We start from the raw sequence: 16016 nt of genomic DNA on the forward strand, positions 1-16016 counted from the left end.
CACACACACACACACACACACAAATTAGCTGGGTGTAATCCCAGCTACTTGGCAAGCTGAGGTAGGAGGCCTGCTTGAGCCCAGGAGTGCAAAGCTGCAGTGAAGTACAACTGTACCACTGTACTTCAACCTGAGCAACAGAGCAAGACCCTGTCTCAATAGATGAATGAATGAATGAATGAATGAATACCTGAGTGCACACAGTCAAATTATACATTATTGTACAAATATTTAGGAAAGGTTTTGAAAAATTCACACTAATCTCTTTACAGTGACTACCTCTAGGAGAGGGAGTAAAACTGGAGTGAGTAGAATGAAGGGAGATTTCACTTTTTACTCTATCTGTGCTGTTTTATGAGGATGCACTATTTTTATAATAGAAAATAGAAAAATAATTAAAAATAGAAAATACATGTGTGCATGTGACAGACACAATATTGACCTGATGCTCTTAAATTTGAACATTCTTGTGTAAGTAAGTACCCTTACATAAGAATGGCAGTTCCCAATGAAGCAAATGGTAGCTCACAAGTACCCAAGGAAGATACTCTTCCCTTTCTTCTGAAGCCTTGTTCCATTCAGGACCAATCCAAGAGGTCTTTCCTAGATTAAGAATCTAAGAGGATCTACATGGATTTAGTAATAAATTATAAACATTATATCTGCTCTGACTTTTAAAAGACATGGCTCAGTCTTGCTCTTCAAATGCATCTGCTGCTTCCCCATGTGGCCCACTTTGCTAATCTGGTTCACAATGTGCCTTATGTTTTACACAGTACTGCTTTGGGATGTGCAAGTACAGTGTTATTCCCAAATAGACTGTAAGCATCATGAGGGCAGAGCCTGGGTCAATCCGTCCAAGTGTCCTATTTAATTAATCAAGATTAATCAAGTTCCTGGCATTTACTCATTTCCTGAAAACTTATAAGCCAGACACCATGCTGGGAGGGGAAAATATGCCAGTGACCAAAATAAATAAGACCTATTCCTTATTGACGGTATATTATGTTTGTGAGGGCAGGGACATGGAGGGAGGACTCGAGATATAGATGTGTAATAAGCAATTATAAGACAATGTAATAATGCGTAAAATAACATGGAGCTATTGGAACACACAGGAGGAACACTAAAGACTACTTATTCTGGAAAAAGTGAGATCAAAGCTTTGGGCTGAAGAGTGAACAGAAACTGGACAAAAAGATGGTGAGAAAAAAAGAAACAAACAAAAAACTAAACATTAGGATAGAAGTAAGAGAAAGTAGCATGGCAAATTAGAGGAACTGAAAACAGCACAAGCTGGCTGGAACCCAGAGAGTATGGGGGAGGGAGGGGCACAGACTGAGAGGTGAGGCAGGAAAGTTTGGCAGGGGCCAGATTACACAGAGCTTGTAAACCATGTAAGGAGTTAAGGCGGGCTGCTAAAGAGTTTGAACCAGTGCAGTGACAGGATCAGACTTGCCTTTTTATAAAAATCACTCCAGTTACAGTGTGGAGAATGGATTAGAGAAGGGCAAGGCTGAGGGCTTATGGAGCAATTCAGGCAAGAGATAATGGTGTCCCGAAGGAAGAGTGGCGGGGGAGGTGGAGAGAACTGGAGGGATTTGAGAGATATTGAGGAGATTGCAGAATTGACAGTCTATTCTGTGACTTACTGGAAGTGGCGGGTGAGGGAAAGAGAGGAGTTAAAGAAGGTGTCCAGATTTTTGGCTAGAGTATGCCAGAGATAGAAAACACAGACATAGATGCAGGTTTATAGTGGACTGAGGGGGCAACTGAATGTGTTTAATTTCAAGCTTACTGTGTGATCATGAAATACCCAACACGTTATGCTTGTACAAATCCAGAGTGCTAAACTGAGACTGAGGTGGCATATCTGACAGCAGCATAAAGATACTAACTGAAGCTATGAAACAGATATATCAATTTGGGGGAGAATAACTAGAGAAAAATAATAGGTCAAAGACAGACTCCTGAAGAACCTCAACATTTTAAGGGATACAAAAGAGGTTAAAAAGGGACAGCCAGAGAGGTAAAAGGAAAACCAGAAACACTTGGAGTGAGAAAAGCCAAGTAAAGAGGGTTTTCTAAGCAAGAGTGGTTAACAGTGTGTTTCTTAAACATGTGCAGACTGATTGAAGCTAGGCTTCGACAAATTGAAATGCCAGCAATTCTTCCTCTCTTCAGTTCAGCTTCCAGTTTCCTTTCATGATATTGAAAATATGTGCAATGATATTCTCTACTCTCCCAAAACTATGTTCTACTGATTTTCCTATTTCCAACATTTTCTCACAAGACCTGAGTTTCACCTCCAATTCTGTCACCCACAATAACTATTGCCAAATTCTGCCAGTTTCACGTTTGTAATTTTTTCATGTATTTTCTTCCCATTCCATTCCTGTTGCCATCACCCCAATCCAGATCTAAATACCATGCACTGGACAGCAATAGTCTATTGGTCTCTAAGACTATTCACTTCATCTCTTCTCTAAGGCATCTGGTTCAAAAATATCATTCATTTTGCAAATATTTATGTAGGCCAGTGCTTCTCAAACTATTTATACTAAGGTCCAGTTGTATTTTTTTTTCCTTTTAGATTTCCAATCCACTGTAGACCAATATTTTTGTAAAATCTAATTTTTAAAACATTGTGGTAATGTTAAATTGCTATAAACATTTCTAATTGCTTACTCTTCATTTCCAATATTTACCTTATTGGGGACTGCTTACAGTGGTTTATGGTCCAACAATGATCTGCAACCCACATCCCAAACACTCCTGATGTTGATAACACATGGATAAGAAGACATTACAGTTGTGCCTTCAAAGGCCTTTGAGCAATGATTCTCAACACAGGACTGTTTCACTATATTTTAAAAAATCATCATTGGGGCTCGGAGTGGTGAGGAAGGAAAGTACTGACATTAAATAGAGGCCAGAGATGCTGCTTAATGTCCTGTGATGCACAGGTCAGGTGCCCTACAACAAAGAATTATCCAGCCTAAAATGTCAATAGTGCCAAGGTTGAGAAACTCTGCCTTAGGAGTGTAATGCAAATGAATAATTACATTAAGAACGCAGCTTGATTCTAAGTATATACAAGATGCAGGGAAACACTGGAGAAGCCCATGACTCAGAGAAGCACCTAAGTCTGCCTGGAAGGTTAAATAAGGAAAGTTCTTACAAAAAGAGTCCTCATCTCCTCACAGATTTCCATGACCCAATCCTAAACTAACTTTTTAATCTTATTTCCTGTTTCTTCCAAACAACAGCTCTGCTAGACTTGTCTAAGTCATGAAGTCTATACCGTGTTTAGTCTGTCACTCTTCCCAGGATATGGACAACTATCCCCCTCTTTCCTCCCATCTAAAACTGCTCAGCATTTAAGGCCTTACTCAAACCCTGCCCCTTCCATGAAGTCTTCTGTGATTCTCTTTCATTTCCTACAGGGTTTATCAGCTGTGCTATTCATTTGGCACTTAATCAAATACTGGTTTTGATATCACGTGTTATGTTGCTGAATTTTTTTTTTTTTTGGGACGGAGTTTCGCTCTTGTTACCCAGGCTGGAGTGCAATGGCACCATCTCGGCTCACCGCAACCTCCGCCCCCTGGGTTCAGGCAATTCTCCTGCCTCAGCCTCCTGAGTAGCTGGGATTACAGGCACGCGTCACCATGCCCAGTTAATTTTTTGTATTTTTAGTAGAGACGGGGTTTCACCGTGTTGACCAGGATGGTCTCAATTTCTTGACCTCGTGATCCACCCGCCTCGGCCTCCCAAAGTGCTGGGATTACAGGCTTGAGCCACTGCGCCCCGCCTATGTTGCTGAATTTTTAAATGATTATTTAATTTTAACATTTATGTTTCATCTTCAGGTTGACACTTTACTTAAGACAATTTCTCTGACACACCCATACCAGTTCCTTCCTTCCTGTATTCTGCTACAACAGGTAGAAAAAACACACAAAAAAAGTGGCATTAGGGATTAGGCATTACAGCCCTACCGCCAAATCTTCACGTTTCTTGAGCTCATGACAAGTTAAACACATCAGATTACTAGAAAAGTTAGTTATTTACAATGCAAAGGACACCTAGTCCCCATACCAAATAATTATCTAGCCCAAAATGTTAATGGTGCCATGGTTGGCCCATGGTTAGAACAAAAGCTCCCTCAATGACTGCCTCAAAGGTCCCCAAAAATTAGAAGCTAGAAGGCGCGTTTAAATGGTTTTACATGATGGGCTTTCATGGGAGAACAGTACATAATGGTTAAGGAAATGAACTCTGGGGCTCGACGGCCTGGGTTCAAATCTGACTCTATTATTTACAAGCTGTGTGTCTTGGACCCATTACTTCACCTTTTTGAGACTGAGATTCCTGCTCCATAATGTGGAGCCAATACAATGTCCCCTTTAGAAAGTTGTTGTGAGAACTAATAAACACAATAATAAATAAAGCACGTAGAACAGCATCTGGTACTGTGTAAGTATTAGCCACCACCCTCATTATCATCACCAACCTACGTATGGAGTAAAGCAGGGGAAAACACCAACCGTTTCACTTAGTCACGTGAATTCGATTCCTCAAAACAATGATTTTTGAAGACTGAAAACAAATTCACGCCCAGTCCCCCAAATGTCAGAAACTCCGCTCTCCCTCAGCTCGCTCTGCTCCCACTCTTTCTTCTCTAATGCTGCTTGGCTGCCTAAAGGGCTGTAGGCAAATGTTCTCATGTTTGAAGGGCAGACTACTGACACCATTACCATAACGCAGAACATTCTGAGAGAAAGCAGTTTATTATATGTGGAGAAACGGTTTTTCTCTTCTTGACCAAACAGGATAGGTGTTCTGCCTGCCCTCTAAGGCGCTGCCACCAAAGCCCTTGGAATCCAGGCCCTTTACCCTGCACTCTCCTCTTCTACACTCAGAAAACTTCATGAAGGGGGAAGGATGGACCTGCTTCCTGCTGACTTTCTGTGCTGACAGTAGAGTCATGCCAAGAAACAGACTGTGATATTATCTTTTGTTTGTTGGCTTTTAAAATCACACATTAGAAATATTTATAATATCATAGTATAACATTCAGACATAAAGGTCTAATCAAGTCCAAGAACAAAAGTTTCCCTTTATTCCCCATCTTAGCTTTCCCTCTATGGAAGTAAACACTTTAAAAAAATTTTTTTTAATTTAATTTTTACTTTTAAGAAAATAAATAAATATTGAGATGAGGTCTCACTATGCTGCCCAGACTGGTCTTGAACTCCTGAGCTCAAGTGATCCTCCCACCTCAGCCTCCCAGAGGGCTACGATTGCAGGTGTCAGCCCTCACACCCACCCACTTTTATCAATTTAATGTGTGTACTTAGAGATTTTTAGAATGCAATTGTTTCTATATATTTTTTATTAACACAAACATGTCTCTACATGTGGAGCTATATCATTTTAGGATTGGCTCTAACCAGTTTCTTACTGGTGGGCACTCAGGTTAACACTTAGACCTCAACTTTGTAGTGACCCAACTGTTGATCTATAAGTAACTCAACTATAGTTGCCAAGAAATCTAATCCATTTGGTGACTCATAGAGAGCACTGCCTCTCCAAAAGATTCATTTCTTAAAGTCTGTCTACAAATGCAAAATGCCAGGTGAATTTACATACAACTTGACTTTCAGATATAAGCACAACTACTTATTTCTGTTCAAATATACATTTCACTCAAAAATTTAAAACCAATGTAAAAATTCAAGGTAAAAAAACACTTCAATTTATAGAAAGTTATCTAAAGTATGTTTTTGGGTCTATGCTTTGTCTCTAAATCCTTCTCTAGAGATTCTGGAAATCATATGGTCTTAAGCCATTTTCTTCTTCTAATTAAAAACAAAAAACAAAAAACAAAAACTTTATAAACTTCCTGACCTGAAGTTTTTAGTACATTATTAATTCCTCATATCCAGGTATCATCTATCAGTACTAAGTGGAAAATAGGAAGGGAGAAGTTTTGCATCTCTAACTAGGGAGCAACTGCTGTCTTTTCCTCTGCTAATAAATTACAGGCAGACTTGAACAGATGTCAGGTTGGCATTCAAAACCTAAAATATAGCTGAAAAGCAAGTTATGACTAATACAAGAAAAAAAGATGAATGTCAGAAAGCTTCATTTTTTTTTTTTTCTTTTTTTCAAATTTCAGATAAGCTCTTTAGCCTTAGGGTTCCTTTTACAGAGCTCTGGAGTTCGGCTAGATGTCTTAACCCCCATTTAAAATGCAATCTCTCCTCATGAGTGGGGGTGTGAAAATGCATTTTAAGAGTGTCAGTGTTTATGTTAATCTTAGCAAGAACTCCTTCTCTCTCAAATATGGCATGCACAAAAACCTTAGTGCCCTTTCTTCCACTATGTTTTATTTGCACTGTTTTTAGCATGTGAAAGATGTCTGTGTGACTGAAAGTTTCCTTATCTTCTCAGCAGTTCTATTTCATAGAGTAACTGCAATTTCACTTATGATATCAGAAAAGAGTTGCTTTCCTCTTGAATTTCAAAAGAAACCTTAAAAATACAATTGAAAATGGGCTTACAGAAGGAGACACTGGGGAAAGGAGACCAAAAAGAACACTGTGTCAGTTTCAAAGAATGGGGGCACAAGACCATAACAAGTGGCTTTCCTCCCCACTAGGTGGCCTGAACATCTACACCCCATAGATCCAATGAAAGACGGCGTGAGGCTGAGGCCTTCCCTCTACACCCTTTTCCTTCTAGGTCTTTCCTTGGGTAGATGTGAACCTATTCCCAGGATTACATTAAAAGAAGCTGACTAATTCTTTGACAATTATTCCACTGTTTATTGAAAAGGATTGTTTTTTTGCTTTGACATTTATAATTTAGAGATAATTGCCAGGGAGGCTGAAAAATGAAGTTTCTTTGCAGAAACGCTATCTTTGCCAACAGAAGAGCCACAGTGAGAACTGAGGTAATTAATCATTTATTTATCCTGAACACTCTCCACAAAACTGCATGCAGGGGAATATGTGTCTGAACACAGTATTTAGTATCTATTCAGTTAACACCTGAATATGCTGAAAGACAGCAATCAGCTCATGAATTGATTCACCCATACTTCCAGATACCAGCTTTGATGTTCATATTTCTACCCTGGGACTCAAATGTGGCTCCTCTCAGCCCCCAAAGTATGGATTTAAGGTAATTGTTAATTAAAAATCTATTTTGTAGGGGTTGGAGGGCATTCTAACTAAATACCTATTTGGTATTTACTAAATGCAGTTACAGGTTTAGTTTCCTTGGCTGGTTGCTCTCATATACTTCCAAGGAAGAGCTGCCACACTTGGGTTTGGGTGAACTCAACTGCTTCAGACAAGGGAAAAACTCAATAGTTACTCTGATTAAAACAATAACAAAAACAAAAGTCTAAATTTATATTCCCCTAAATAATCCCTTTTTCTTTATCCCTCAGTTCTAGAGAGCTTTATGTGACTTCCTTTCTCCTTTAAGGGTTTCCTTGATGTTAATTCTACAAAAATATAACAAAAGCACAAAAGCAGAAAGGTATCCACTATGTATTTGAAAGCACTTCAAGAGATAAACTAACAGATTGGAAACTCCAATCCAGTTATTTTCATGTATATTACCTCATCGAATCCCTAATTTTACTGCATAATTGTGTGCTTCTGGTTAAGTCCATTAGTCCTCCTGTATCTCATCAGCAACATTCTGTATGTAGCAAAACTAATTTTTAATTTTGAAAAGACAACATGAAATTTTATAAACAAAAAGAAAGAACTCTTTCCTAGAAGCATAATTATCAGTCTGATGAACACAATGACAGAAGAGAAGAATATTATAAATTTATTACTTTGTAAATTTGAAAACTGATATACAGGCAAAAAATCCATTTAGTTAAGATTCCTGTTTACAAAGTAGACATAACTCTAGACTCTATGGTAAAGACAATAATTTGGTCTCAAGCCAAAAGTAAAGTTTTCTGCTTCAAACAAAAAAGCTCCATAACCTAAATGATTCTTTTCTAATCTTTTTTAAAATTAGAATTGATTTAACTAGTCATACTCAGTGTCCACTGAATCTCCAGACCATACAGATCTGTCTTTAGTTAGCAAAGAGTGGGACAAAAAAATCCATTTTGTTTCCACCTGCCATGTTTAAAAAAAAAAAAACACACACACACAGAATATGCATAAAAAGAATTTGGTATAACTTTATTTATAGTCTGTCAAACTGTAGCCATTTTTATTTATATAACTTTACCAAAGCCTAATGAGAACTTTATAACCACACTGTAACTGGAGTGCAATAAAGTATCTTACTATATAATTCCCCCACAGTTCAAAGAAAAAAAGAAGCCTCTATTGGAAGATAGGGAACGACACACGCATTATAAGAGAATTATTTCTCAGCCATTTACCCATTAAAAAAGACAGGGAGATTTACTTTTTTTTAGATATTCGGTAAATTCATTGAGAATAAAGTAACTAAGTTTTTCAATTCAGCTCAAAAGCCAGGTAGCTTTATACTAGTGGTCTTTTCAATGAAATTAATAATACATGCTTCCTGATGGCAAAAAGCCATAAAGACAAAAAAAAAAATGACTTTTCTAAAAGGATAGAACTCATTTTTTTTTCTAATCAAATTACAGTAAAAATATTAGAAAAATAAATCCATAAAAAAGGTTCTGGACAGTGGCAGTCACAAAATTCAAATCCAAAGTGCGTAGTCAAAAAGCACATCAAAAACAACAAAAAGCACACTACTGCAATTGAACTTATTTAAATATAGATGTCAGAAACAGATGAAATTCACTAACAAATTCCAATCTGTTCTGATTTAATTTAAAACTCTCCAACAGCTGGCAAAGGTCACAAATTGACCAATGTGAGTCCAACTCCTTTACGCAGTATCTACCCAATGCATACTGACGTTGCTCGTAGCCTCAAGTGCAGGATCTAGATAATGTACAAAGAGCAAACTAGTATCTCAGTAACGTACCTCAAATAGCTTCCAAACAGTGAGAAAACATTTATAATGAAAAGAGATGGCTTACTACCAAAGCAGTTATTTTTCTATTTGTTGGCTAAACAGTATAAATGTTTAAAGAAACAGAATCATTAGACTCTTCCTGCACTAGACCTCAGTCCTAAAAACCAGTAAAAACACTCCACAAGAATAACTTAGAACATTTGGAATCATCTTTTTATCTCTGCTTTTACCCAAAATACACTTAAACAATATTTTCATGTCTTGATAGAGAATACACATTACCAAGATAGTGAACTACCACATTTAAAATATTTTCCAAATTAAAATTCTGCTTTTAATGGACGTGGCCTTTGTATCTTTGAGATAAAAAGTATGTTATTGCCATTTCAAGGTGTCTAAAACTCAGGTGATGAGGGTCTCTGTCATTTTCTCTTAATACAATTCCAAACTCGACCTTTACCCAGGGAACAGGTGTGTGCTGTACCTGTAACTTATCAGAGTAAGCAGCCAGGCAGAAAGGCTACCAACAATAGAAGGCTAATACAATCCAAGCACTTAGTGCCTAGAAAGCAGCTCTTATCCCCACCATAATAAATATACTTTTATCTTCCAGTGGCAATTTAAAGATAAAGCATGATGGGGATGAGGGGAGTAATATATTCATACTCCTTCCATTTTTTATGGATACTCTTTTTACACTAATAGCCTGCCAGAAACTGTTGTTATACATTCCTTTCTCAGATATTCTGTTGCTCACATTCCAATTGAACGATGATATGGATATGAAAACAGTCGTGACAGCATTTCCACTGGGCAAATAAAGTCACTTCACACAGATAAATTAAACCTTCAAGAAGAAAGTGATAAATGAGTTGTGCACTTCTTTGCATGCAATACAGAAACTCCAATGTATATCCTGCATTTGTCTTTTTGGATCAAACTTATTTAATTTAAAAACATGCCAAGTATCCATTTATTAGGTATGAAGATGTACTAACCAGGTAATGCAACAGCACAGTAAAAAGGAATGGCCACTAATGTTAGGACAATGCATACAGTCTAAGAGATAATTATTATTCAGCAGGTTAAATCTGACCCATAGTGATCTTTAGAGTCAGGTGGACTCTCTAAATATGCCCTATAGAAAAACATTCTTACATAAATAAATAAATAAAATGGAGCTACTACAAGTATTATTACTGTCAGGGGAAATTTCTAAATATGCCCCATAGGAAAGCATTCTTCGATAAATAAATAAACAAAATGGAGCCACCACAAGTCTTATTTCTATGATTTCCCCATAAAATTAAAATGTAATTTTAAAAGTTCTAGTGTTATGAAAGTTTTTCAGAAAACTTATCTGTTCATTTTTAAAGAAAAATTTAAGACAAAAATACTTTAATGGGTTTGAAAAATAATTTCAAAATAGCTGAAAAGAGAATCTTCATTGCATTAATTTTTTTAACAATACAAGATTTTATAACATTTTCCTTTTTAAACTTACCCATTTGCTCCACAATCTCTGGAGGAAATACTCGGGAAGCAAATGCTCGTCGGAAAATATCTGAAAATTCCTTGTCTAGACCTCCTATTCCCATTTTTTCAAAGTTCCAGTCAGGATTGATAATTGATTGGCGATTTTCCTTGGTTTTAGCTTTGCCTGTGTCAAACAAATATTACCGAATGTGAAACAAGGACCAAATTTATCACTAAGTCTAAAAAGACAGACAGAACTCCCTGAGCATCCTAAATGAATAAAGAGAAGCTATCCTTACATATACAAAAATGAACACTATAATCTTAGCTGATTTTACAGTAAGAAGGATAAGTTTTGCTATGCTGTCTACTTTGATCTCCATTTATGGTAATACGCTGTTAAAATGACTAGCTAAACTTAGGCTGTAGTCTATTTGTAATCAGTCCATAAAACTTGGTTTCATTAATCTTTACCCAAATTAACTAAAGTTGATCAGAAGAAACATCATGTGAATATCTGAAGACAACACCATCTGGCAGGAATGGCAACTGAAATCTCACAGTCGCTGAAGGCTCCTGACACAAGTGTATTTTAAAATACATATATTTATGTAGATTACACTTATACAGGTAGTTGGACATATAACCCCTCAGCCTAAGGAGATGCACTGAGTAAGTTTGATGTCTTCTTTGCTTTCTCTTCACTTGTGCACAAAAGTCTGAAATTACCCTAAAGACTTCAATGATTACAAAACTCATGTTTAAAAATTTTCTCACAAGGACAAAAATTATGTAACTTAAATGTCAGAGTGCCACCTAAAGTAACTCAAGAGAATCACATTTACTATTTCAAACAAAGAATAAATTAAGTACCTTAGCACGTTCTATTATAAATAAAAAATAAAATAATAATATAGTTTTTATAAAACCAGGGAAGAAAATGTCACATTAAAAAATGTTTACCCTAAAAAATGCTAATTATTTGAGGTGATATGTTATTAGCCTGATTTGACCATTCTACAATGCATATATGTATTAAAACATCAAATTGTACCCTATAAATATACAAAATTATTATTGTCAATTAGAAATAAAGTAACACTTTAAAGAAGTTTGTACTAGATGATAATTTTATGGTTAGAGCTTTGAGGCCTTAAGATTTCCTTTAGAAAGGGAGCAAAAATATTATTCTTATACTCTACTGCCCTCTTGTGGGCAAAATTTACTGCATACCAATTAACTAGACAATTTTTTTTCCATGGATTATTTGGAAATACCTATATTGTATGAAAGTTGTGCAACTCCCTTGGGATATCTTAACAAATGGTACACAAAAATAAAATACAAAGAAATAACTTCACAAATGTACTAGATCAATAATAGAAAAATATATCCTACATCCATAAACTGACATATAGGCATTAAAAATCATGTTACAGGTGTGTATTTAAGGTGTTTGAAACATGCTAAGCAAAAAAAGCAAATTACAAAACTGAAAACAGAACCAAATTTTACAGTGTGTGAGTTTTTTTCGAGTGCCTATCTGTGTTTTATAAATAAAATATTTTATAATTAACAAAAACTAATAAGGGGGAATGGTAATGTGTGGAACAGGAAATAAAGGCCATGCACCCAAAGACTGCTAAGGGATCCTGGACATGATGAAGTGCAACCAATGAAAACCCTCTACTCCCTAGTGGGGTAGACATCAACATAGTTACATCAACCTAAAATAAGAATTAGTGCCCAGTTAATGGCACCATTATTCTGGTGAGTTACTATTCTCAGACAAGCTGCATTGTTTAAATATGACAAAAGTTGGGCTAAAGTACAAGAGTAGGACTAAATCATGAATCTGCTGGAAAGACTTTACTTGCACATTCATATCTGAATCATTAAAAGAAATGATGATGCTATCTCATTTAACACAAAACCAAGTGAGTGGCATTCTACAAAATAAGTGACCAGTTCTCAGAGTCATGAAAGACAAAGTCTGAAGAACTCTCAGTGACTGAAGAAAACTAAAAAGATAGAACCACTAAACGCAGTATGGGATCCTGAATCAGATCCTGGAACAGAAAATAACACAATGGAAACACTGGTGAAATCTGAATGAAGTCTGTAGTTTAGTTAGCAGAAATGAAGTCATGTTGATTTCTTAGTTTTGATCATTGTACTTTTGATAATGTCAAATAAGACATCAACATCAGGTTAAGCTGGTAATGAGCATATAGAAATTCTCTGAGCTATTTTTGCACATCTTGTGTAAGCCTACAATGATCTCAGAATTAAAATTTAAAAAATTTGTTTCTTCTTTTAGTGTGGTTTCTAGGAAATTAAAAATTACACATATGGCTCACATTCTGTTTCTATTGGACAAAGTTGATCCAAATGTAGGTTTTAAACTTTTTCATCAGCAAACCTGACAAACAGGAAATACCCCATGCTTCCGTGATAAACTCTCTTAAGAGAGATGCCCTTCTTTCCTTTCCCTATTTGGAAATCACTGTAGTTGAGTTAGGTATAATAGAAATAGGCCTACTTCATTTTGAAACTTCTAAAAGCTGTAAATCTTACCAATAAGATTAAGTGATGAATTTTCTGCTTTTTCAAATGCAACTTGACTGTTTCCAACAACCAGTCCTACTTCAATCTGTGTGGAAAGACAATAATTAGTAGTCTAATAGCAAACTTCTGGACTTGTCAAAGCAAGGCCGAAAGTGAAGGGGAAATGAGGTCTCTCTGTGCAAAGCAAACCTTCAGACTATCATCTGAGCTACTTTTACTTTTCTCATAACTTTCTTCTATAGCTCCTATATGCCTTCTTTCCATGCCTATATCTTTCCAATAATGTGTTTCTTATTACTTATTCACAAGAAATATCTTCATTCAAGCAAATTATATGTACATATATGTCTACATTTTACATTACTATCAGGTCTGCAAGTAAGTACATTTTAAGCTATTTTAATAACAATACTGGCTATGAAAGCAATTTGTTCTCCCTGCTCTCCTAAAAGAGCACATAATTTGAAAAAAGTCACTCAACAGATAGGAAAATTATAATCAACCTGCACAAATTACATTATAAAGATGATCTAGTAAAGATGATTAGAAATAAAACATACCTTCTGCCTTTTCCCTGTCGCAGGCTCTCCCTTCAGGATGCTAGGATCCATGGCTTCAATATCCTTCACAAGTAGGCCAAAAAGCTTTTCATTGAAGCTAAACACAAGCTATGTAGAAAAGAGGGATGGGGAGAAAAATCACTTAATAATATAATGGTTTGATTCTCAGATCATCACCAGTGTTTTTCAAATGGAGAAAACCAGTTTTCTCTTATACATCCCTCTCCAATCAGCCCCTCAAGCAAACTACTCATAGCCAATGAGAGGAAAAGGGAATTAGCACTTATGATCAGTGTCTACAAAATGACTGCAAAACTCATGTTTAAAATGTTTTTCACACGAATACAAATTATCTAATTTAAATGTCAGAGTGCCACCTAAAGTAATTCAAGAGTAACAAACACATTTACTATTTCTAACAGAATAAAGTATCTTGGTATTTTATTCAAACATTACAGGCAGTTATATAATATTCACAAACACTCTTGGAAGCAGAAACTACTACTTCATTTTACTAGCGAGGAAGCTGAGATGCAGAAAGAGGCTACACAAGAAGGCTCAGAGTCACAGTAAATGAGAGCGCCAAGAGTCAAACCTGGGTCTATGATTCTACAATTCATGCTTTTCTATCACCAGGACAAAAGTGCAGAGACAGCTTTTGAATGCTCAATTGCTCATTCACCAAATATTTACTGAGTGTCTTCTAAAAGTTTGGTCTTCTTCTATGTGCTGGCTTATAATGGTAAATATAACAGGTTGGCCTGTCCATCAAGTCTGCTATTACCAAATACCACCAATGGGAAGAAGCAGTAAGGACAGTGATCTGGAGTAAGATATTTACTACTTCTCTGTATTATGAAAGATTCTCTTTCTGGGATTTACTGACTTCTACATTTACTGGGTTTTAAATTATTATAAATACCAAAACATTTCCTATTAAACATTCTAAACATTTTCTATTAGGATACTAAAGCTAAAAGCAAAGGTAAAAGCCATTAAGTTTAGCTAGGTAATCTGAGCACAATTTTAGTCATCCAATACACAACAGCCCTGCAGTGGCTCTCTGTTGAAGTGTCCTGATCCTCTTTCATCAGACGTTTAACTAAGCATGGTATTCCTGTCTTATTTTCTGTTTTCCTCAACTAGAAAGTTTTATGACTGCAGGGATCATATCTATTTTGTTCACTATGGATCTGCAGTGTCTAAAACAGTGGCTGGTGCATACTAGGTACTATCAAATATCTGTTTAATCCTTAGCTCAGCTATATCCCTAACTGTGTAGCCATGGGCATACCATTTACCTTCTTCAGATCTTAAACTCCTCATTTGGCCAGGCATGGTGGCTCGCACCTGTAATCTCAACACTTTGGGAGGCCGAGGCCAGGAGTTAGAGACCAGCCTGGTCAACACGGCAAAACCCCGCCTCTAAAAAACACACAAAAAATTAGCCGGGTGTGGTGGTGGCCACCTGTTATCCCAGCTACTTGGGAGGCAGGGGCAGGAGAATTGCTTGAACCCAGGAAGCAGAGGTTGCGGTGGGCTATCATGCCACTGCACTCCAGCCTGGGCAACAGAGTAAGACTCCATCTCAAAAAATAAATAAAATTAAAAAAAAAAAATTCCTCATTTGTAAATGTGGCGTTAGATAGTTTAATCTCTTGAGGTTCATTCCAATTCTAGTACTCTTTTTAAAATAATGCACTATATCCTTTTCCTGTCTAGCGGCAATTCAGTTTTTTTAGGTTCTGAAATAAGCCCATAACCAAAAAAAGTTAAGAACTTTTTTATTTTCTTGAGACAGGGTCTCGATCTGTCACTCAGGCTGGAGTGCTGTGCTACAATCATAACTCACTGCAGTCTCAACCTCCCAGGCGCAAGCAATCCTCCCATCTCAGCCTCTTGAGTAGTTGGGGCTATGTCCAGCTATTTAAAAAAAATTTTTTTTTGTAAATACGATGTTCATTGTGGGAAAAAAAAATAAATTTTTTTTTTGTAGAGACAGGGTCTCACTATGTTTCCCAAGCTGGTCTTGAGCTCCTGGGCTCAAGCAATCCTCCCACCTTGGTCTCCCAAAGTGCTGGGATTATAGGTGTGAGCCACCATGCCTGGTCAAGAGCTACGTTTTCTCGGTCAGGTGCAGTGGCTCACGTCTATAAACCCAGCACTTTGGGAGGCTGAGGCAGGCAAATCACCAGAGGTTGGGAGTTCAAGACCAGCCTGACCAACATAGAGAAACCCGTCTCTACTAAAAACACAAAATTAGCAGGGCGTGGTGGTGCATGCCTGTAATCCTAGCTACTTGGGAGGCTGAGGCAGGAGAATTGCTTGAACCTGGGAGGTGGAGGTTGCAGTGAGCCAAGACTGTGTGCCGTTGCACTCCAGTCTGAGCCACAAGAGCGAAACTCAGTCTCA

The 16016-nt window shown here is 36.9% G+C and overlaps 1 protein-coding gene across 1 annotated transcript in view; it reads right to left on the bottom strand.

Annotated features, from left to right (window-relative positions):
• The window catches only part of NSF (N-ethylmaleimide sensitive factor, vesicle fusing ATPase), a 161809-nt gene that overhangs the window by 101524 nt on the left and 44269 nt on the right, over nt 1-16016 (bottom strand). The window contains 3 exon segments of the mRNA XM_017519298.1: nt 10505-10660; nt 13054-13129; nt 13605-13712. Of these exon segments, the coding sequence (XP_017374787.1) occupies nt 10505-10660; nt 13054-13129; nt 13605-13712 (340 nt within the window).

Source organism: Cebus imitator, unplaced genomic scaffold (genome assembly GCF_001604975.1).
Source record: "Cebus imitator isolate Cc_AM_T3 unplaced genomic scaffold, Cebus_imitator-1.0 Scaffold735, whole genome shotgun sequence".
In the NCBI taxonomy this organism is placed as follows: domain Eukaryota; kingdom Metazoa; phylum Chordata; class Mammalia; order Primates; family Cebidae; genus Cebus; species Cebus imitator.